The 25,005-nt window shown below is 32.5% G+C and overlaps 1 protein-coding gene across 2 annotated transcripts in view; it reads left to right on the top strand.

The window, feature by feature from the left end:
• Window positions 1-1,083: 1,083 nt before the first annotated feature.
• LOC143057683 (echinoderm microtubule-associated protein-like 2) overlaps window positions 1,084-25,005 on the top strand; it is a 75,877-nt gene continuing 51,955 nt past the window's right edge. The window contains exon 1 of one of the 2 annotated variants that reach the window (XM_076231039.1): window positions 1,084-1,168. In XM_076231039.1, the coding sequence (XP_076087154.1) occupies window positions 1,145-1,168 (24 nt within the window). In that variant the 5' untranslated portion in view covers window positions 1,084-1,144. Of the gene's footprint in view, window positions 1,169-6,120; window positions 6,749-25,005 lie in introns of those variants that run through there. The other variant, XM_076231038.1, reaches the window with a different exon arrangement.

The raw sequence follows: 25,005 nt of genomic DNA, 5'->3' as shown, positions 1-25,005 counted from the left end.
TTATTAAGAAGTCAACTGAAACACGCCACGATGTACTGAATTATTCTCGAATCCTTGAGTTTGGTGCTCATTGGGTGGATTGGTGATGCTTTGACATATTCCCCGTTTCCATTATTTGTTCTATTTTGTTTTACAGATTTTTTTATATTTCATTTTGCAGCTTCCGGTATAGATATAAAAAAGAAGATGTGGTATGATTGTCAATGTCACAACTCTCCAGAAGAGAATATAAAAAAGAAGATGTGGTATGATTGCCAACGACACAACTCTCCACAAGATACCAAATAGATATAAAAAAAGAATATGTGGTATTATTGCCAATGACACAACTCTCCAAAAGAGAATATAAAAAAGAAGATGTGGTTGATTGCCAATGACACAACTCTCCACAAGAGACCAAATAAATGTAAAAAAGAAGATGTGGTATGATTGCCAATGACACAACTCTCCACAAGAGACCAAATGACATAGAAATTACAAACTATAGATCACAGTACGGAAACACGCTTTAGTCGAAGTTCTTTGAATTAGAATAGTTGATAGGCGCTCTTTATCAATTGGCCTACCGGTCTGCATAAATCATGTACATCATCCTTTGGTTTGTATTGTTGTAAAAGGGTTAAGATTTAAAAAAAAAAAAAAAAAAAAAAGAAAAGAAAAGAACATCCCATATAGAGACACTTAAAAAACATTTTTACTTAGTAAAAACACTAAAAGTAAGAAACGCATTTGAGTGAGTGATAATGAAAGATAATAGAAGAATACTTTGGAGTAGGTGTGTAAGAAATTACCAAAAATAAAAGGTGTATTTGAAATTCATGTTATATGGTGATAAGTTTACAAAAAAAACGATGACAATTTGTATAAATGAAATTTCAAGTGTTCTACACATTACAGCAGAATGACTAGACAGAATTGAGATAAACTCAATGTTTAACATATTTTCGCACTTAAATAAATTGACGTTTATCCCCACATCTCGTTTTATTCTTTTGATAAGCAATTGATAAAACTATATTAATCAGGATAATTGGGATTTTCGACATAAACTACTTAAACGAATTTAGAAATGAAAAAAGTCAAATTCCACACACGATGACGTATTTATAGCTCGACTTGATTTTACTGTCAAGAAATTTCCACGATGGAAGGTGACCAGTATGAAGAGGTATATTAATTTTTCATTTTACACTTTAGAGAGCAACCATTTAACTTTATAACTTGTCTCAACCAGAAATTTTTCTTTTTTAGTTTTTCGACGCTCTCAATCAAATTTTCGTTCAATTTAACACTATAATGTAGAAGGTATGAGTTTAATCTGAGTTCAGTATTATTTATAATTCTTTTGGTCATCTGCTGACCAATATTTTTTTCTCCATCAAATTGGGGATATTAAGAATATTTTTTAGGGAAAAAAAACATAAACCCCTCCCTTGAAGTTAAACGGTCTTTTCATAACCTTTAATATTATGTTCCAACTTCAAATTTTAATACTAAATTTATTTTTTTCTTGATTAAAACTTTTTCACGTTTAAGATTTGATTTCTTTGCAATTTGAAAACGCTTAAAACTTTCAACAAAGTGGTATAGACAATTTTATATCAGAACGTATTTTCATTTGTATTTAACAAGGATCACAGCTTTTAAAATGTGCTACTGCACAAGCAACCATTTTGTTTAGGGGTTGGATGGGTAGTGCCAAAAAAATTGCATTCTTAAAGAAATAGTTTATTTTAACTGAAAATTACATATTTTGGTTTGTTTTGTATACAACAAGAGAATCTTGTATGCTATAGAAAATTAATTGTTTGTCCTGAAAATAAAATACCTCCATCACAAGCACACATAAAAAGACCAATTATAGTCAACGCCTGGTTTACAACATGCGTCTAAATTCTGAACATGTAGCAAAATAATTTAAAATGTTTAAAAATGCCTTAAAACGATTGTCTGCCTGTTCATTATCATTATGAATACAGAAATTAACGAGAAAATTTATAACGAAACCAAAATACATTGAAGAGTATTTAGTTCAGAAATTAATGAATTCAGAATGTTTCCAAATGTGCTAAGGGAGCAACCATTTCCTTAACAAAAAGGAAGGTATTGGCTTTTTCTTAGTCATTTTTAATTAGTTTTTCGACACAATCACTCAGATTTTTTTCTTCTTCAAATTTTAACACTATAAGGTATCGGGAGGGGGGGATTGCACATAGTTTATTTTTTGTCATCGGCTTGACCATAATAGTGTGATCATTAAATGTGGTATCAAAGGGAAATGTATATAATTTCTTTCTTTCTATTTTTCTTACTTATCGTTATCACTCAGAAATTGTTTTGTGGTTCTGGATATATCAAATTAATATTCAACTTTTTCAAAAGTCAAAATATCGAATTTGGAATATAAATGACACTGTTGATTTTTTAAAGTACATTTTTCAAGATATTAAAGTCAACACTTTTCAATTTTAATTTTTATGAAGTCAAAATTTAACAATATCAATAGGCTCTAAAATGTGTTTTCCCGAAAGATATTGAATATCAATTATCTATAAGCGTCTGTATAGTGAAATTTAACCTGCAAATGTGTAAATATGACATTTTTGAAACGATATATTTTGACAAGAAAGTCCTTTATTGTAGGTATTTAAATCACATAGTTTTCATTCAATGTTTTAAGAGTTTAAAGGTTATGAAAATAAAACAATTAATTGTTTACTATTGACAGAACAAATAAAATCAAAATGTCTCGATTGTTAAGTCGAAGTATTGATCACTGTAAACAGGAAAATACAATTGTAGAACGAAATTTTGCGTTCAATGTTCTTTATTGACCTTAATCTGATCTGCAGTTACTATAATTAAAACAAAGTAATAAAGACGAAAGAGAAGAGCAGGGCAATAGTTGCACCCAGTGGATAATAAACTTACTATTCCACCTACTACCCAGTCAATAGGTATACAATAATGTATACTCTATGTCACGTGATTGCTTACCCATGAACATGTAGTAGATATTTAGCCAGCTGTAAGCGGTTGAGCTAGGAAAGTATTTCTTTAGCTCAGTCGGTTAAAGCACTGCCTTGTAATACGAAGGTCCCGGCTTCGAGTCCAGAAGGAGACCCAGTGATTTTGTATGTAGAATCATGCTTTTCGGTAACTTATCTGATTGTTTCAACCGTTTGTGGAAAAGGACAAATTATAGCAGTGTTTGTCAAATTGAATTCAGATTACGAATAATTTTGCGTCTCGACAGAAGACAAGAGAAAATTTTCCAATGACACACTCATTTTGCAAACTATAGATACATGTTGTCCTTCAAACATTAGTTTTTTTTTGTGTTATCCTTGATCGGCGAAATGAATTTGCTACCATATCTCCTTATTTTTTTTTATATTGAATATGAAAGAAAGAAAAAGGGAATGAATAAAATAATGAATGATGAACGAATGATTGTTCTTAGGTTTTCTTCTTGATGTGATTTTTAAAGATCGAGAACGTATGCCTACAAAAAAGCACATCCTATTAAACTAATGTCCAGTAACTTCAGTAAGGCCTATCAGTCAACCAACCTCGGTGCTCTCATGTTGAATGCAAGATGAAGTGGGTTTGCAGCCCCGGCGACACTAAGGAGTGCAATCAAGGCTAGCACTGGTTGTTTCGGAGGATGATAGTAAGTTCTCGGTAGAGCGACATGTCATTCTGAAGACTCTAACATTGCGAACAAGCACATTACAGTCGAATCGATCCGGCCCAGGTACATGTATGTGTGTCAAGTGCAAAGCATGGTTCGTAATAATATCACACCAACATGAATGTTCTCTTTCTGACATGATTGTGGAAAAGGACAAATTATAGCAGTGTTTGTCGAATTGATCATTATCACTGAACTGTAATATATTTGTTTAGGGGCCAGTTATAGGACGCCTCCGGGTGCGGGAATTTCTCGCTACATTGAAGACCTGTTGGTGACCTTCTGCTGTTGTTTTTTTTCTATGGTCGGGTTGATGTCTCTTTTATGCACATTCCCCATTTTATCTCTTTCTGACAGGCCTGTGATAGTTGTAACTGGACGTTAAACACCGACTCATAATCAGTCAACGCTTACTCTATATTTATACATATACTATTGTATATTTGTATTGAAATCAATTAACAAGACTTATTTCTATATACCGTTCATTATTTTGAAATTTACTGATCCAAAATACTGACAATTTTCCATTAGTTTAACACTAGAATTTGTCAATGAAACTAATTTGTGATGTTTGCCTTCCATGATAAGTGCGTCCGAAGGTTAGAAAAACAAGTAGTAATCGATTTATCTTTGTAATCATGGTAATTTTAACAGTGATGTTTACAAACTACTAAAATTTCATAAACCATTAAAATTTCAATGTGAGGATGTTTAATCATAAATTGATTTTTAACAACATCTTGCGTTTTAAATTTTACTATATACATTTAATCAGTTCTGTTGCCAGTTATAAGGTTGCTATTAATTTTCATTCATCATATGCAAATAACGTTGCCTACGCGGGACTGTATTGACTCCTGTCTATTATTTCTAACCATCAGCTTGGGTGTGTTTTTGTAAAACCTTCCGTTTTTATTTGATTGACCATTATATAAGGGTTCCATGTTAAAGGAAAAGCCATGAACAAATCAGACTTTCACTACAGTACATATGAATTAAAGGCGATGCAGGTAAACGTCAATTATACAGTAACATTTGCCAGAGCTGGGCGTTCTGTTTGGCCGTGTACCATGTCCGGTCATAATAGGAGTTTAAATCCGACATCTCGCGTAAAGAGAGTGACACGATCTATAAATTATAAGAACCCTGGCAACAACTCTTTGATATGTCCGTATGTGTGCATTGTTTCAAGGCAAATTGCTGTCCCTATTCAGTATAGCCTCATTTTTTTCAGTGTCAGTCCTAATTTCCCAGGCAATCATTCCGAACGCTCTCTATTAAGGACATACCTAAACATGCCGCAGTGTTTATGATTTCGTCCTGAACATGCATGTAATATTTGTCACTGGAGTTAAATAGCCAACTAATAATCAATTGAGAGAGCAACAAATAATTGTACATCATCAATTTTGTATGATGCAATTACTGTTTTGTCAACTCGTAATTTAATTCCATTTTAATTTGTTTAATTGCTCTTGGACCAGGATGCATTTGATAGTCTTTTTGTTTAAGAATAAATTATTAATATTTTGTTTGAAATTCCATCCCTCAATGATAAAAAAGTATTAAGGAAATAGTTATCGTACCTCTATGCTAATCGATTTTATGCGGTGATCATAACAAAAAAAACATTTACACTATTTAATCACATGTCATAACAAATATATAATACATCAGTTGCTAACATCAGAGACGGGACACAATTTTACAAATACATCTTAAATATTCTATAGTCAAAATGTGTTTATATATTTCTTTTTGTCAGAAATTAAATAACGTCGTTTAGTATGAAAGACACCTATTATGAAAAATCTTTCTCCGTGGCTATATATTAAGTTTTCACGACTTGTATAGTATAGGATATAGTGATTGCGCATATTGTTTAGTATTGCATTCAAACGGGAAAGATTTGTCTATTGAGTAAATAAAATAGTGAAAGAGATCCTTTATTTCGAATAAATGAATAAATAGTCATAAACAGGGGCACAATAAGGAAATTTTAAAAGAAAAACACATTTTTAGTAAAAGTAATATACGCAAAATGTATCAATAAATTGTATTTCTAAAATAATAATATTTTTTCTACAAACTAGCAGAAAAAACATTATAATAGAAATAATACCAATTGAAAGTAATTGATATTTATGTTATGTTTAAATAAATAATTGCTTTAATCAAAATGATAAAATATAGTCCGGGTACAGAGATGAATATCCCATTGTTATTAATTCATTTATACTTAACTAAAAGTAAAAGTTTTGTTATTTGAATCAAGTATGAAAACAATAGGTATTTTAAATTTTTCAATATGTCAAATACATTAAGAGTACTATCACTTGATAAAAGCCGATAACCGGTTCATATTGGAAAATTTCCCATGTAGAACCTTCATTCATAGATGCATGCTTAAATTTTAACAAATTGAAAATATAATAAAGAAAAAAGCGATCCATGTCAGATCTTGTGTCAAGAAAAGTGGAACAAGTACGGTAATAGACGCGAAATATTATTTCCGTAAAATAAAGAAAAAAATGGATACGGTGTCGGGGAAACGGAAAACACGTCTAAAAATGTGGTAAAAGTTTATAGGAGTTTATTATCAGTACTAGCGACAGACTATAATGATCTCAAGTCTATCATCAATAAAACATCGTATCATCGAGATATATTAATATTGCCTTAATAGGAGAAGATTAACTTTTAGATGTCAAAAGTTATTAAAAGCAATACCTCCATATCATGTAAATTTTATCTATTGTGATTTGGGAATTAACACCAAGGATGAACATGGATGCAATTTTAATTCGAATTACTCAATAATGATCAAATGGAATATTATATCATATGGAAACATAAATACCGTTATGAAATTGACATTCTTTGAATCTATGGAATAAAAATACCGTTACGAAATTGACTTTTTTTTTAATATATGGAATAAATCTTTTTTTAAGTTAGTTTTGTGTTTCTCCATAAAAGAAACACGAAAGGAAAGATTGCAGAATGGACTATTCATTTCAGATTGACACGGGAGATAGAAAGAAAAGTCATGTAAGTTTTTTTTCTCTTCCCCCCCCCCCCCCCAAAAATCGAATTTTTATTTGTAGAGTTTTTTTAAATAGATTGATATTTGAATCCTGTATCATTAATCACTGGAAAATCAAAATAATATTAAAAGGTATCTCAAATTAACAGAAAATAATCTAACCCATCTTTTTTACAAATTAGACAAGAGTTAAGTATTTTAGCTTGATGTCAGTTTTGACTTCAGGTTGCTGCCTGATAGATCATAACAATGTCTTTAAAAATATTCTATACAGTATAATTATATACTACCAACGGAGGGTAAACAAGGGACAACAAAAATGAGAGAAGGGGGTGGGTGTATTGTTGCTTGCCTAATTAAAAACATTTTTTGTCATAATTGGAACCCAAAACTTTTCACTGTAACTGTGCAGTGCTTACAACTGATCTTTGATGGGTATTATTAAACTTTTCTAAAGGCATATGATGTTCCCTCTGATAATACAACACTTTCTTATGGGGTCTTGTAAATTTCATGTTGTATACTAGTACAAGTGTAGTATTCTTTATGAAAGAATTGGAACAGAATGTTTTTTGTCTAATATACATAAACTAATTATATAAAGGGACATTAAGTACTATCCGGAAAATTAGATTCTATAATTATAATAAAAATACCTTCATTTGCACAGTAATGTAACTATATAGGAGAGCATGGCTGGATTTATAGAATTAATGGCCATTTTTTTTAAGAATAAGTGGACCAATGTTTAAAATAAATGGACCAATAGTACAGAATAAATGGACCAATAGTACAGGAAATGGGCAAAACAAAATAGAAAAGAATAGCCTCGAAAAAAATGAATAGTGAAACATTGACCCAAAAAAGAAAGACAGAATACTAGGGTGCTAAAATATAAAAAAATATCTGTCCTTGTCACGGGTCAATATACCAAAAAATCAAAACTCAGTTCAATAAAACGAAATTAAAAAAAATAATGAAGTGCAGAATTATATTTTTTTTTTAGTGAAACTTTTGATAGCTTGCTTGATTCCTTTCAAGTAAAATAAATGATCTTAGCGTGGCATGTGTTCGATGTACATAGTCTAAGAATGATTTCAGTTAGTCTAATATGACTTCAGCGTAGGTCAATTTTAAAGCATGTTTAACAAAATAGATTCACTAAATGCTTTGTAAACCTTTCGTCCAATATTGCAAAAAAATGTGCCGCAAAAGATTGTTATTAATATAGTAACCCAATTTAGCCTGCTCTTCTTTAACGAAAATATACTATCTTAATATGGTACATTTTAGATTTAAATAGCCGAAGAATGATTTTTAGCGTAGGTCAATTTAAAGATTGTGTTTACCAAATTAGTTTCACGAAATATCTGTAATGAAATGTCAATTTCTGTTTGACAGTCTGTTGACCTATAGTTCATCTCCAAATTACCAATTGTAAATCATTCGTATTGTCTACATGTCTTACATGACATTAGATAGACAAGCCGGTATTAATAGATAGTATAGCAACAACTGATAATAGCAGAAACTATTTACATTGGTAGGAAGGACGGTATTTATGAGTATTCTCTGATAATAGCAGAAACTATTTACCTTGGTAGGAAGGACCGTATTTATGAGTATTCTAATAAAATTAGTGTTTTTACATTCATTACTCGAGAATGACTAGGGTGACTTTGGTAATTTTATGCCCCAACAACGATAGTAGAGAGGCGTTATATTTTTCGGTCAGTGCGTCCGTTTGTTCGTTCGTCCGTCTGTTCCGCTTCAGGTTAAAGTTTTTGGTCGAGGTAGTTTTTGATGAAGTTGTAGTCAAATCAACTTGAAACAGGGGCGGATGCAGGAATTTTCGAAAGGGGGGTGCTAACCCAGGGCACCCAGGGCAAAAGGGGGGGGGGGTGCAAAACATATGTCCCGATACAAATGCATTGATCGGCAAAAATAAAGGGGGGGGGGTGCGCACCCCCGGAACCCCCCCCCCCCTGGATCCGCCACTGTTGAAACTAAGGAATAAGAGTTTTGACTATTATAATTTCACGGTCCACTAATTATAGAATTTAATAGTGCGAGTGGGGCATCCTTGTTCTATGGACACATTCTTGTTATGGTCTATATAAAATAAAGGATATAAGGTATTTTGATGAAAAATTTGAAACGATTCGAACTAGAAGACTAAAATCATTATTTATAACGAAACAATTCACGAAAAAAAAAAATATAACAGCCATGAACCAACGACAACTGAACTACACAGTGTAATCCGTCTAAGATAAAGAAGTTTCTATTGTTAATTTTACTTGTATATTGTCCAAAAGAAATGCATAACGAAATGACTAAAGTTTCTAGACCAACTGCCATAAGATTTCGACTGTTTCTTAACTTTTTATAATTGGAAAGGGGATGGAGCAGACTGACCTAAGGTAAGGGAGCTCCAGCTATGCTTCAGTGATTCCCTATATAATTACTATTTTTTTCCAAAAAAGGGGAGGGGCCCCGTGGATCCGCCTATGGAATCCACCCCATGATCAGGTAAACTTTAAGAAGGGTTGTTTGTGTAATTACTCTCTGACTACAATCTGACTACCAATAATCATAGTCTGTATTAGTATTTCAGTGTTAACAGGGGGGGGGGGTAAATAACAAGTCTCCCCTTCAAGCCTCTATTTACGGATGTGTCATGAATCTATAAAGTTCATAACAAACTATCGAGTTGTAATGTGGATCTTAGTTTTACCTCCAATTTTTTCACATTAATTTCCTTCGACCCCCCCCCCCCCTTTAATGTCTACGTAGTTACTCGTTAAGAAGTTGAACCAACTATCAAGTTGTAGATATTGGTTAAATTAGCCATGCATTCTTAGCACATTAATTTCCCTTTCCTTATAAAAAAAACTCTTTGACGTGTGAGTTGAATTACTTCTAAGACTGATATGAAAGGTAACTATTAGACGTTACATAACATGTTACATTATTTACAAAATTAATGATGCCAATTATATAAAATCTATAAACAGCTAGTTTGTCATTGATTTAATAGATAGTCATTGTAATGGAACCCTTACTTTAATTATCTCGTATTACACAAACAAAACAGGAACGATTTTATGGTTTTAAAACCATTACCAATAATTGTAATGTTGTCTTGTAGTATCTCAATGACATGTACATGCATACCTAGATATCCTTTAATTAATGGTTGCTTTTTGGTGCTTAACGCCACTTTGAACACTCTAAACTATATTGTGGCCCATGCTATAGTATAGAGTGTTCAAAGTGGCATTTGGTGACAAGCGTAATAATTGGGGAAGTCGGAGAGCTCGGATAAAACAATTAACAGCTGGGTAGAAAATGCAAATCCTTGATAAGTTTTAAAAGATCGGAGTCGGGTTTCGACCCCACAACCTCAGTGTTGAAAGGGTGGTGATTCAATTGGTGAATTATTTGACCACTCGGCCACCAATTTTCTTCCTATTTTCGACAATTGTAGTAAACTTATGGCGATATCAGTTAAAACCACTCATCAGGGAGTTAAGAGAATCGCTGTGATACAGGATGAATGTATCGGACCACTGACGAATCCATTTATTTTGGTAAAGGGGGACCCACTAACTGCCCAAGAGGGGCCCGCCTCAGTCATGGTTTGGTGATTCCTAATATAACCAACCAAATTTTTCCAAGAAAAGGAAGGCCCGGGACCCCAGGGGCCCTCTCAATCCGCCTCTAAGAGTATTATTCAAAACCTACATTTTTTTGGCGCACAGCTCATAATTTGCCATAACAAGAGTTGGCTGCTGCATATATATTTAGCCAATGATTTCTTCCGCCCGGCAGTTAAATCTGGCTTAAGTGGAGCGTCCCAATCGCTGTTCAAATACACAGATCGGATGCATTGCATATTTTGTCCCATGTAACAGTATGGTGACGGCTATTTATTTTGAACGTTAATAACGTAGCCGGCCAACATCTATTTGGTAGCCTGTTGCAAGGCAAACTGTCTACCAAATCCAACATAGCAAGCAATTTGGGGTCTGGTTTTATCCGTTTTATTGATATTTTCGTCCTGAATATGCATGAGACATGTGTCAGGAAACTGACAATCCTAGTCAAATCTACTTTGTTCGAACTACCATCAACTACTTAGACTATAAAAACGTGGTATAATTGCCAATGAGACACCCTCCACAAGGAACCAAATGACAGAAATTAACAATAATATGTCACCGTAAGGCCTTCAACAATGAGCAAACCCAATACCACATAGTCAGCTATAAAAGGCTCCGAAATGACATATGTAAAAAAAATTAAACGAGATATCTAACGGTCTAATGTATGTACAAAAAATGAACGAAAAACAAATACGTAACACATCAACAAACGACAACCACTGAATTACAGGCTCTTGATTTGGGACATACATACGGAATGTGGCGGGGTTAAACATGTTAGCGGGATCATGGCCAAACCCCCCCCCCCTTCCCTCTTCCCCCAATAAAAAAAAAACTTGGGACAGTGGTGGTCCACCGGTTTTTTTTCTTCTTTTATGTCCGTTTAAAAAGTTTATAGGAAAAAAACGAGTATAGGAGGAAACTTATTTATTTAGATTAATGATCTTGTTATGTATCTGTATTGTATGGTCGTATGTGTTTTGTAGTTAAGTCGTGAGAGTTGTGTCCCTTTGTATGATGATGATGCATATTTGTCATGTGATGTTAGCTGTCTCGTTGAAATAAACGTGCTATGGAAGTAGATGTGTTTTTGTTGCTCTTTAGCAAATATAGCTTTAGCGGCATGGGGAGGCAAGTATATGTCCCCCCATGTACGTAATATGGTGGAGGACTTCAAAACGGGTCCCTTTAAATGCATTTTATGTGAGCTGTCCCCAAAGATGAAGAATCAACTTTCTATTATATCTAACAATTTGGATTTGGATGTCCGTCATAAACTGCGTCAATATCTTCATTCCGCATAGCTGTTAAATAACGTGGTTTTTTTCTCATGACGGAAGGACAAAAAAAAACAGTGCATGTAGATAATCTCCAATTTATCTTATTATTGAATTGTCCTTAATTACCTTTTCTATTATAATTCACAGCAATGATACGTTGTAATGTAACTTTGGTTCAGTCTAAAATATGGGTTTTAAGGCTTAAAAATACTTAACTCATTGCTTTAATAAAGATTTATTTACGTACAAGGGATGAATATTAAAGATTTTATATGAAATGTGTCAAATTTTATATTCAAATTTGATTCGATGAAATATAATCTATTATTTTAATTCCCATGCTTGTACGGGATCGATCGATTAGGTAATAGGTATATCATTTATATATCTTAATAAGATCATAAACTTTTAGACGATGACTTTTGCCTTTTGTTAAACCTGATATCATAAAATGCTGTAATGATTTAGTAGACTTTAAAATATAAATGATTAGTGTTCCTTTAGAATTAAGTTCAGATCAGTATAGGTTCAATCTGATGTTTTTTCTCTCTCCAAGTATTCCTTACTTTGTCTATGAGTGTTATTTAGTACAAGTTACTTCCCTTACTTTGTCTATGAGTGTTCTTTAGTACAAGTTACTTCCCTTACTTTGTCTATGAGTGTTATTTAGTACAAGTTACTTCCCTTACTTTGTCTATGAGTGTTCTTTAGTACAAGTTACTTCCCTTACTTTGTCTATGAGTGTTCTTTAGTACAAGTTACTTTCCTTACTTTGTCTATGAGTGTTCTTTAGTACAAGTTACTTCCCTTACTTTGTCTATGAGTTTGTCTATGAGTGTTCTTTAGTACAAGTTACTTCCCTTACTTTGTCTATGAGTTTGTCTATGAGTGTTCTTTAGTACAAGTTACTTCCCTTACTTTGTCTATGAGTGTTATTTAGTACAAGTTACTTCCCTTACTTTGTCTATGAGTGTTCTTTAGTACAAGTTACTTCCCTTACTTTGTCTATGAGTGTTCTTTAGTACAAGTTACTTTCCTTACTTTGTCTATGAGTGTTCTTTAGTACAAGTTACTTCCCTTACTTTGTCTATGAGTTTGTCTATGAGTGTTCTTTAGTACAAGTTACTTCCCTTACTTTGTCTATGAGTTTGTCTATGAGTGTTCTTTAGTACAAGTTACTTCCCTTACTTTGTCTATGAGTGTTATTTAGTACAAGTTACTTCCCTTATTTTGTCTATGAGTGTTCTTTAGTACAAGTTACTTCCCTTACTTTGTCTATGAGTGTTCTTTAGTACAAGTTACTTCCCTTACTTTGTCTATGAGTGTTCTTTAGTACAAGTTACTTCCCTTACTTTGTCTATGAGTGTTCTTTAGTACAAGTTACTTCCCTTACTTTGTCTATGAGTGTTCTTTAGTACAAGTTACTTCCCTTTCTTACTTTGTCTATGAGTGTTCTTTAGTACAAGTTACTTCCCTTACTTTGTCTATGAGTGTCCTTTAAAACAAGTTACTTCCCTTACTTTGTCTATGAGTGTTCTTCAGTACAAGTTACTTCCCTTACTTTGTCTATGAGTGTACTTTAGTACAAGTTACTTCCCTTACTTTGTCTATGAGTGTTCTTTAGTACAAGTTACTTCCCTTACTTTGTCTATGAGTGTTCTTTAGTACAAGTTACTTCCCTTACTTTGTCTATGAGTGTTCTTTAGTACAAGTTACTTCCCTTACTTTGTCTATGAGTGTTCTTTAGTACAAGTTACTTCCCTTACTTTGTCTATGAATGTTCTTTAGTACAAGTTACTTCCCTTTCTTACTTTGTCTATGAGTGTTCTTTAGTACAAGTTACTTCCCTTACTTTGTCTATGAGTGTCCTTTAATACAAGTTACTTCCCTTACTTTGTCTATGAGTGTTCTTCAGTACAAGTTACTTCCCTTACTTTGTCTATGAGTGTACTTTAGTACAAGTTACTTCCCTTACTTTGTCTATGAATGTTCTTTAGTACAAGTTACTTCCCTTACTTTGTCTATGAGTGTTCTTTAGTACAAGTTACTTCCCTTACTTTGTCTATGAGTGTTCTTTAGTACAAGTTACTTCCCTTACTTTGTCTATGAGTGTTCTTTAGTACAAGTTACTTCCCTTACTTTGTCTATGAGTGTTCTTCAGTACAAGTTACTTCCCTTACTTTGTCTATGAGTGTTCTTCAGTACAAGTTACTTCCCTTACTTTGTCTATGAGTGTACTTTAGTACAAGTTACTTCCCTTACTTTGTCTATGAGTGTTCTTTAGTACAAGTTACTTCCCTTACTTTGTCTATGAGTGTTCTTTAGTACAAGTTACTTCCCTTACTTTGTCTATGAGTGTTCTTTAGTACAAGTTACTTCCCTTACTTTGTCTATGAGTGTTCTTTAGTACAAGTTACTTCCCTTTCTTTGTCTATGAGTGTTCTTTAGTACAAGTTACTTCCCTTTCTTACTTTGTCTATGAGTGTTCTTTAGTACAAGTTACTTCCCTTACTTTGTCTATGAGTGTCCTTTAGTACAAGTTACTTCCCTTACTTTGTCTATGAGTGTTCTTCAGTACAAGTTACTTCCCTTACTTTGTCTATGAGTGTACTTTAGTACAAGTTACTTCCCTTACTTTGTCTATGAATGTTCTTTAGTACAAGTTACTTCCCTTACTTTGTCTATGAATGTTCTTTAGTACAAGTTACTTCCCTTACTTTGTCTATGAGTGTTCTTTAGTACAAGTTACTTCCCTTACTTTGTCTATGAGTGTTCTTTAGTACAAGTTACTTCCCTTACTTTGTCTATGAGTGTTCTTTAGTACAAGTTACTTCTCTTACCTTTAACTTACATGGAGTTCAGCGTTACGGTGATAAGTATAGATATAAATTTACTTATCATCTTACTGGAAAAGATTTTATTTTTGCAATACATTTTATTTTGACTCAAATGGTTACAGGTGACTTGAGATATCAGACTTTCCCATTCAGTGATAGTGAGGGCTTGACCCTTTGTAATATTATAGGCTGGGGTATAAGAAAGGGAATATTATGTCCTTGTTATAAGTGGGGGAAATCCCCCCCCCCCAAAAAAAAAATGTTGAAATAAATTTTCTGTAAAACAAAATGCAAGAACATGCAAGAAATGGTGATGGTGACATCTAATGCGCTACCCCTCGCCTTTTTAAAGATGGTAAAAAAAAATATAGTCTTTTTCGAATTGGTTTATAATCCATTACTAGTCGTAGTTTCTGGGTTTACTCAAATTTTAGAAAATGACAAATGAGAAAAAAATATGAATTCACAAGCAAACTTGGATTTGAAATTGATCAAATTGAGGATATTCTTTGACCGTATTTGAATTTAAATTTTATTAATATAAAAAATCGAATAAATAAAACTTTTAACTAACTAAACCAAATCGAATAAAACTATTTATTGTATACCAAAGTTTTTATATTCATACTATCAGTTATCATCGGAGATTTAAACTCGAATACACTGAAACGACTGTATCATGTGTGAATCATATACTTAATGTATTCTTTTCAACTCGATACAACAGTGCATATTTTGTATTACTGTCAATATAATTGAAGAGCATATGAAGTTATTTCACATGACATATTTTCTTTTACCTATCAACAATAAAATTGAAGAAAAAATAATCTCGATCTAGTGAATGATAATTCAGTATGAAAATGGTAAATGGTTCGACATCAAAAGAAGAGAAATACCTAACATAATATAGAAAAATAAACGGGAGGCTATGTCAAAACACTATTACAATGAATCAAATTTTGATATTGACGTTACTTGCACTAAATGGATTTAAAGATGTACTAGATACATACGGAAAAAAAAGAAGATATCGGTATGATTGCCAATTAGACAACTCTCCACATGAGAACAAAATGACACAGAAATTAACAACTATAGGTCACCATACGGCCTTCAAAAATGAGCAAAGCCCACATCGCTCTACATAAGAAAATGCCAGTACCAAGTCAGGAATATGACACCTGTTATCCATTCGTTTTATGTGTTTGAGCTGTTAATTTTGTCATTTGATTAGGGACTCTCCGTTTGGAATTTTTCTAGGAGTTCCGTATTTTTGTGATTTTACTTTTTAAGTGAAATTCAACAAATTTAGAAGTTGGAATTAATACTATAGGTCAGACGTTTAGGAACAAAATAACATGTTATGGAGCTCCTTTTCGAGAATTTTTTTTCTTCAAATGGCGGGAAAAGTCATATTTTGACTCTTACATGTACCTTATCATATTTGCTTAAATATTTGTGAATAATCATCTTTGAGCTATTGAAGTCTTGTATGAAAAGAAAAATCGATTTGGTGGGGCAAAATATTTTACCCTGTATAGTAGGGAAAAAATAAAGAAATCTGAACATCTGACAAAAAAAAACTTGAACCTGACCTGAGTATACATCCTTAAGCTATTTTCCACTTTCTTTTTAAAATTTCGTTCTGAACATGCCAGAAATATTTGCCACTGGAACTAAAAATCTCTGGCGATCATTTTTCCGATATCTGGGTCTTTTATAGCAGACTATAATAATACCTTATAAGTTTTTTCATTCTTGAAGGCAATACGGATGCATGTAAAATTGCAAACATATTCCTGATCAAATAAAAAAAAAACTACATTATTTAATTCAACTGTCTTTACTTTTTAGCCATGGCGTTGTGATTTTATTTTCGATTTATGAGTTTGACTGTAACTCTGGTATATTTCGTCCCTCCGTTGAAAGTTATGATCATAATACTATATGGGGTTTCCTTAATCTTCTTCAGAACTAAATGGTTTTGCATATTGCTACACTTATATCTTCTGAATAAAATGATTTGACATCAAAGATAGTACATGTAGTCAGTGGGAAGGGCGTGTTTCTATTTCAGAAGTGCCATACGTACAGTTTTAGTGCAACATCTCCGAAAATGGTATTAAGATTTTTGATTTTTTTTTTCTCAATTTCTTTCAAAACGAACGTAAACCTTCTGTACAATGTTATTTTATATTTTAAGAGACATAACACCATCATCTTTCATAATAAATTTAAATGCACGTTAGCATTCAAAGTAAAACTATTAATAATTGTGGTGATGATCTATCTATACAGACATAAACTCAACAATATAAATAACGCACAACCTTACCATTGAATAAGTAGTTTCTAGCTGCATGTACATGTATATTTTAAGCTTAACCTTAAAATTAATGCAGAGTTCGTAGAGAAAATAAAATATTAGTGGCGGCAATGGAGATTTCAACTGTCAAAAGTTGAAAATCAAATTCAGAGATAAATCAGTTTCAAATTGTTTTTTTTTTAATCTAAAAAAACAATTCGAAGTAGGAACTAAATAAATCAATGTCATGTTCTTTGTTATCATGTGAAGAGATACACACAGCTTTGTTTTTCACAGATTTGTCATATTTTGTGTGTGTGTTATTTTACTTAAAAAAAAATCAAAATTTCAAGCAATTCAATCACCTAAAAAAAGTTATATATGCAATATAAATTCTTACTCCATAGAAAAGAATTTGACATGGTGCATTTCTTTATTTACTGAGTATATTTAAACGGCAAGACATTAAATGCTTTAACGTTTATATACATTACCTATTGCATATGAACACAATAAGCGAATTCTTTTCATTATGGAACAGTATTTCATATTTTCATTATGATATTCATGAATAGGTAATATAACTTTTTACGAAATTCCATGAATAATCAAGTCCCATTTCTACTAAATTTAGAACTCCTGTGAAACATTTCAAAGGCATACACTTGTGTTTTGAAAGGTGAAATCTGTTATTCTATCTGTAATATATAAGAATAACAATTTTATTCATTTATTCATTTATTGGTCATTTTTTTCATTTCTTTTTAATTATTAATAAATGCACATTTATACCCCTTGTAATTGAAGGTATATATAAACAATACAATACAAATGAATACACAATGCAAAAGTTTAAAATATCTAATTAATATTTAATTTTTGGTTTTATATTTATTTATTTATTATTTCATCGAAGCCTTTATTTTAACCCATCAAAGATGCACACATCATCATCGTGACATGTGATACCTGGATTAAAATTGTACACGACAGTATTTCAAATATAGTATTCAGTTTGGCTTGAAGGCCGCATTTTGGTATATCAGTAAATGTTAAAATATAGCTCCGTTGCCTGTGAACATTTTAGTTATGCATATCGTTCATATACATGGGAACACTTTGTAAACCAATTTACAGTTTAGTATTATAAAGTGAAGTTATTTTGGACGACTCGTATTAGTAGAAAATGGCCCACAAATTGGCCGTTTCAGAATCTAAAGCACCATGGGTAATTTCATTGTTCGTACCCCAAAGTGAAAATAACGTTACGTCATTGGTTGAATTTCGATTGTTTAGGACGTTTTAAACCAATCATAACGCTTTGGTGTACGCTTTTGAAAATATTTCCCAGGATGCATGAGATTCTGAAACGCCGGGCGAATTAAAACCACGCCTTAGTCTTTGTGGTTTGATGACTTTTATCTCCACCCAGTTTGACGATACATTTGGTGCTCAATTTTTTTCTGCGACATTTTGTTTTAAGAAGAGCATTGGGGACACAAACTATTTGTATATTATCCGAACATTTATAAGTACAAATAACTGCCTCTGTTTTATTCTTTAAAACTTTCAACAGATTGTGTTCTGTTTACATTTCAAACGTATGAATGTTAAAAGTCAAGTATAAATAAATATTTAAAATTGAAAATTTATTTTCTTTCCTGTCGTTGTGATCTACACGAACTTTTGTACTTTCTAGTCTTTTGAACATAGTTTTATTGGTTCTAGATTATAGCCTATAAACGGAAAATGATATTGGAAAATGTTTTATAGTTGATTTTGTTTTGGACGATCAATGCATTGAATGGGGACATATAGTTGGAACCCCCTTTTCAAAATGGCTGGATCCGCCCCTGATATCATATGTCAAATAAAATTTGAATTTAAAACAATAGCTTTAAGGTTGTTAAAAAAGTAATGTGAAGAAAACGATAAATGATATATCAGTTCATGGAACAAAATCAACTTCGTCCCGTCAAATAGCTTAACTCCATATCAGATCTACAATGACAATACGAATACCATCAATCCTCTTCTTCATATCACAGATATAGTGAGGCTTCGACATGAAAGACAATCTTTTAGCTTACTGAAAGTTCAAAACAGCTGAACATGTTACATCGGTTTGAGCGGGTCTTTTTACTACGTAAATCTGTTAGTTTAAACATACAGTCATGTATTTATTTCAGTAAGGATTCTACTTCGTCAAAATCATCTCCCCATTACGCCAGTTAATATTCACAATCTTATTAAGAGCTTCGATTCTTTTGTTCTATTTCAACCGGGTTTCCGCCTGATTTAAAGTGAATTGGAAAACAAGTTATTGCAATTTATAGTAATGCCTTTCTACTTTGCGGGTGTAAGTGCTGCCTTGTAGCGGCATTAGCCTGCTCTTTTTCGAAATCTACTAGGGTGTCTTTTACGGGCAAGAGATATGGCTCTCTCTCTTAACACGGGTCAGCCATTTACCGTTCCCTTCCGACGGACTATCATCATTTCCTCATGACCATACTTGCAGTTGGTGTCAAGGGGGAGCCGAAAATTCAGTCCCGGAAATTTTCATTCCGGCACGGGAATCGAACCAGGACCCTTTGAGCTAGTGCTTTGCACTTACCACTACACCACGACCCTCTTAGGTACATCTGTTCATTGAAGAACTCAACTGTGTTGTAATATGATATCATATCTTGCCGGTTAATTATGCAAAGAGAAAAGGCCATTTTCACTTTTTGGATTGTTGTTTTTCTGTTTCTGTTTTTTTTTTTTTTTTTTTGTTCAGCCTAGTCACATTGAAATGTCTTGTTTTAAAACATTCACGGTAGGAGAGGTTACAATTATCAGGGGGTATTAGTTCTTTTCGTCCATGAAGACCTTACTTCGTGCTGTTTGGTTGCTGTAGCATTGGCATTCGCTAGAATCTTTATTAAAATTTACAGAGAGTCGAAAGATACCAAAGGTACAAAAAGGTCGAAACTAATTTAACAAACACCACTGATTAAAATGAAAAAAAGATAAACAATAGTACAAAAAACACAACATAGAACACTAAAGACTGAGCAACACGAATCTCATCAAAACCTGGGGTGATCTCAGATGCTCCGGAAGGGTAAGCATACATTGTACCTTGCCCCACTTTAAACAAATATTCATGACGTTTCCTGAGGGTATCACCAGTTCAGTAGTCAACACTTCAGCTCTGAGCTGTCATTGATATATATATATATATATATATTTATACTGTTTACAAAACTTTTGAATTTTTTGAACTACTAAGGCTTTTCTACATCAGGAATAGATTACATTTGCTGTATTTGGCAAAACATTTAGGAATTTTGGTCCTCAATGCTCTTCAACTGTTTTTTTTTTTAAAACTTTTTTCGATTCGAGCGTCAATGATGAGTCTTTTGTAGACAAACCGCGCATTTGGCGTAAATATAAAATTTAATCCTGGTACATGTATCTATGATGAGTTTATTTATTGAACCAGCTACAACATCACTTGAGGTGAGCCTGTTTTAAATGTTCATAAGTTTTTTTTTATTCTTTTTAAATACTATTATTTGAATTTTAGTGAAACTATATAATGCTCTCTCGAAGTGTTGAAATAATATACTTTCCTTAATTTGAACACGTCAAGTGAACATGATATGATTTCAGTGAAAATCAAAAAGTGTAACTTTTATTGATAAAAGCAAAAAATATAGCAATCTGAAATTCTCTCAGTTGAAATATATTCGAATCGATGCATCGTCAATATTTATGTTATCTCACTGAAACTATATTTAAAATATTGCAGTATCAAGTTCTATATTGCCACAATTAAACAGGAATTCACCTTCTATCATCAAAAGAAATGGTCTATCATTTGAATATTAATATTAAAACATTGCTTATATTACCCTATCTTATAACAGAGAATTGTTGATTTACAGCATTCAACCAAAGGGTTAGGCCACTTCATATTAAGAGATCCTTGTATGGAATCGATGTTTTACTGAACAATTTTATAAAACTAACAAATTTCGAAAGCAAACACTCCAATGTGAATCATTCATTGGTAAAATGCTTGTAAATATAAAAGAATCATGCAGTTGACAATTTGATACAACTGGTGGAGTTTGACAGCATTTAAAAAAAAGATAAATTTAATCAGTTAAAAATACAGAAAAAGTACAGTATCATACGTTATACGTGTTTGACTATAAAGACAACCTACGCGCATTGTAACTTAAAAATAAAATTGGTATATATAAAGTTGACTAAACATACGCCTTGGTAGACTCGTATTTGCGGGCTCGCATTAATTACTAGAGGTTGTTAGATCGTTTCTTAAAACAGTATAAAAGAATACCTTAAAATAGGTGTAACCTTCTCTGGTAAGCAAGATTTTACCGACCGTGCAAGGGCAGTATAGCCAATCAAGGTCGTTTAAAACTTCCATTTGTTGGTAAGAAAGAGACATTTAAGAGTTAGAGCACCAACTGTCGACAATGATGCGTCACGTTGGAAGAACGTGTCGTACTGTGCGCTTTAACCGTGTGAGCCAGTGCGCTTGAAATACTGTTTATGTTGTCAAATCTATACTACATCATATACATAGGGTAGAGGTATGCCTAAAAATAAAGCAACGAAACTAAAATTTAGTTTTTATGAAGAGATTTTTCTGTACATTATGCAATGCGCTACATCGCTTTAATCTTAACAAGACTTAACAAAATGTTGTTCCATTGATTGAAATGTCATTGTGAAGTTTAGCAATAATATAATTCATAAGAATAAAAGATTGAATCTGCGATACAATTGGTACAGTGTCTTCCTAGTGCATGAATCTTTGCAAAAGCTTAAAAACTGCTTTTACGTTTGTGTTTGCTCCGCAGCTAAGCAAATACTTTATAAGGGAGCTACCATTTGATTTTTATGGGGGGGGGGGGGGCGGCTAGGATGAAAAATTTTGTCCTGCATTTTTATTTTAGCTGTAATCTCTGTCCTGCCTTTTTATTTTTCACTCTGTTCGGTCCTGCTTTTTTTTTTTAGTTTATCCTGACTTTTTTTAACCTAAATTGTCGTCCTGACTTTTTTTTTTTTTTGGCAATTGTCTCATCCTGCCTTTTTTTTTACTCAAAACTCCTGTCCTGCCTATTTTTTTCAAATTTCATCCTAGCCCCCCCCCCCCCCCCCCCCATAAAAATCAAATGGTAGCTCCCTAAAGGGACTTCAATGTCATCACACCTGTGAGCTTTATATTTTGACTTTTCGATTGGAAAAATTTAATAAAAAACGAAGATGTAGTGTGATTGCCAATGAGACAAGAGACTAAATGACACAGCAATTAACAAATGAAGGTCACTGTAGTACGGCCTTCAACAATGAGCATAAGTCCATACCGCATAGTCACATTCACGAGTGCTTATTGTTGTTTCTGTTTATCAAATCTAGATAATAATTTAAACATTTGACAAAAAAAAATCTTCTAAATTTGCTCGACAAAACTAAATATCAAACCATACGACTATCCATTGGTTAAGGGTATTACCATATCTAGTATATATTATGCTTGCAAAGATATGAGTCGTATAAATGTTTGCGTAACATGGCTTTTCGTAACTTCTTGTCAAGGAATTCATGGTTTGGTTTTGACGTGGTTCAGCCTCCATATATTTGTAACCCAAATTAAATGTGATTTCTTCTTTACGAACGTGTTGCTTAGAACCGATTCAGATAAATCCAGAATTCTGTGTAGCATCTTTGTCGTGATGCTACACTATTGTTTCAGGATAGGGTGAAGGTTGGTACCTGTTAAAAATGTTCAACCCGCTGCATTAATTTGCACTTGTCCGGAACCGTATATCTTTTTGACTAAAACCATCCATTACTGACATCGTATTAGAAATTTTCTAGATTAATCATATCACTATAATTAGGATGGTACACATAAAGAATGCCAACATTTGTACGTGTTTGAACCATTTTAGTTATTGTCCACTTATAAATGAAATTATAATAGATTGATAAAATAATATGTTTAACTACTTTCATCGTGCATTCGGCATTTGTTCATTTAAATGCCCTTCACCATTCGTATACAAATAAATTTGAATTCCATTGAAATGATTTAAATTGATTTTAAATGATTGAAAAGAATAATTAAAAAAATCTTTTATCTAAACGGTCTTTAACAAGAAAAAATTCTAAACGATATTGAGAAATAATTAGCAGGTGTTTATCGAATGAAAGCGAGTTCAGCATATACAACAATGAGCTATTGTTACATGATGATAGATAAACAAATTAGATGTATTATTATCATGATGTATATAAATATTATAATAGTGAATAAAAAAATTAAACTTCCACTCAATATTAATTTTAAAAAGATGGCATCTAAGAAAGAAATCACGAGAGAAACGATGAGAAGAAAAAACCCACGCATTTGAATGTAGACTTGATTTGGTATAAGAAAATAGGAAGAGTTAACAAACCAATTTTGACGGAGCGAGCTAAAATCTTTGTACAATTCTTATAATTTGATTTATTAACGGACAATTTTAGAAAGGGTTGTTATGAATCATATCAATACCGAAATAGCTACTGTTCTGACGATAATGTCGATTTGTGTGCAGTGTACGATAGACATCTTCGCTAGCCAAGGGTTACGATCCACTCCCGCTCTCGTGAAGGGAGCGGGAGTGGATCGTAACCCTTTGCTAGCGAAGATGACGATAGAATGAACGACTATTTTGATGTACATTTGTTTTGAATGCTGAGACATGATTGACACAGTAAAGTTAAATTAAAATTGGTTATTGCTTACTTAAATACAGCAAAGCTGTAATGACTATTATATCTATGAGTACTGCTGAGACATGATTGACACAGTAATTAAAATTGGTTATTGCTTACTTAAATACAGCAAAGATATAATGGCTATTATATCTATGAGTACAGTGACAAATATTGCATGCGCATTATGAACGAACATCATTTAAAAAAACACAGTTATACACGTCTCTCCTTATGTGGTACTTTTTTTTTTGTTGGTTGTGCTTTCCTGTTCTGTTCCGTTCTGATCTTTTGTGTTGTATCCTTTCTTTTCTTTTCTTTTCTTTTCTTTTCTTTTCCTTCTTCTCTGTATCAATTTTGATTTACTAGTATAGACTATAAATAACTATCCTTCCACCCACAACATGCACAAATGGCAAATTGTCTCCGAGAAGAAGAAAGGCATTTTCATCTTGTTCTTGTTTGAAAATACCAGGGAGGGTAACACACTGATGGAAATATTGAAATATGAACAAATCATCGATTTTAAACAATATCCCTCTTCTTATCCAAATACCAGGTATCAATCAAAGGAAATGATACAAAATACTTGCACACAGTGTAGTTAATGTTAATGCATTCACCAAATATTTATTTATTAAATTTTACAATATCGTTATTCAAAACTACAATATATGCACAGACAACATTGACTTTTGAATTATAAGCCTACACAACATTTAACAGACATTGCGTCCTTTAATTAGCCGACAGATAATTAAATACATAAACAGAAATGAAAAATACAATTTTATTAATTTTTCCAATAAAGTTTATATTTATTTAAAATTTATTGAACAAAGAAATAGCATTATATAATGTTCAAAGGAGCATACACATGCTTATAGATGCATGGTTTATTGATTAAATGTTATAGTAAAACAAAAGTAGTGTACATGTTTCATAAATTGCATGGTGCAAGGGCGTATATCTTAATAAATAATTAAAGGAGGGAATTAACCAAGGGCCTAACTAAGTGCTATAAATACCACTATGAAATCTGATTAGGGAAGATTCACTGTTTATATTGCTATCTTAGATCGCAAAAAAGCAGTACACAATTGGTCATGAGCTAGAGGCTCATAAGAGCATGAATCACTCACGTGCTGCATTTATAATGCTGGATATTTATAAATGCCATGCACCGTGCATGGCATTAATATCCAGCATTATAAATTTATAATCATTATCAAAAGTGGCAGCCATTACGCTTTTGCACGCAGTTAATGTGTGAATAGGATTTCAATACATACCAATATGTGAACATTTAAAACACAGTCAAGTTGTTCAAGGTCACTGACACTTGTTTCTGGAATAGTTTTCATCATGAAAGCTCGAGATCAAAGTACA

This window comes from Mytilus galloprovincialis, chromosome 13 (assembly GCF_965363235.1).
Source record: "Mytilus galloprovincialis chromosome 13, xbMytGall1.hap1.1, whole genome shotgun sequence".
Classification (NCBI taxonomy): Eukaryota; Metazoa; Mollusca; class Bivalvia; order Mytilida; family Mytilidae; genus Mytilus; species Mytilus galloprovincialis.
The sequence above is the reverse complement of the archived record's forward strand: the minus strand, read 5'-3'. Positions and strand labels throughout refer to the sequence as shown.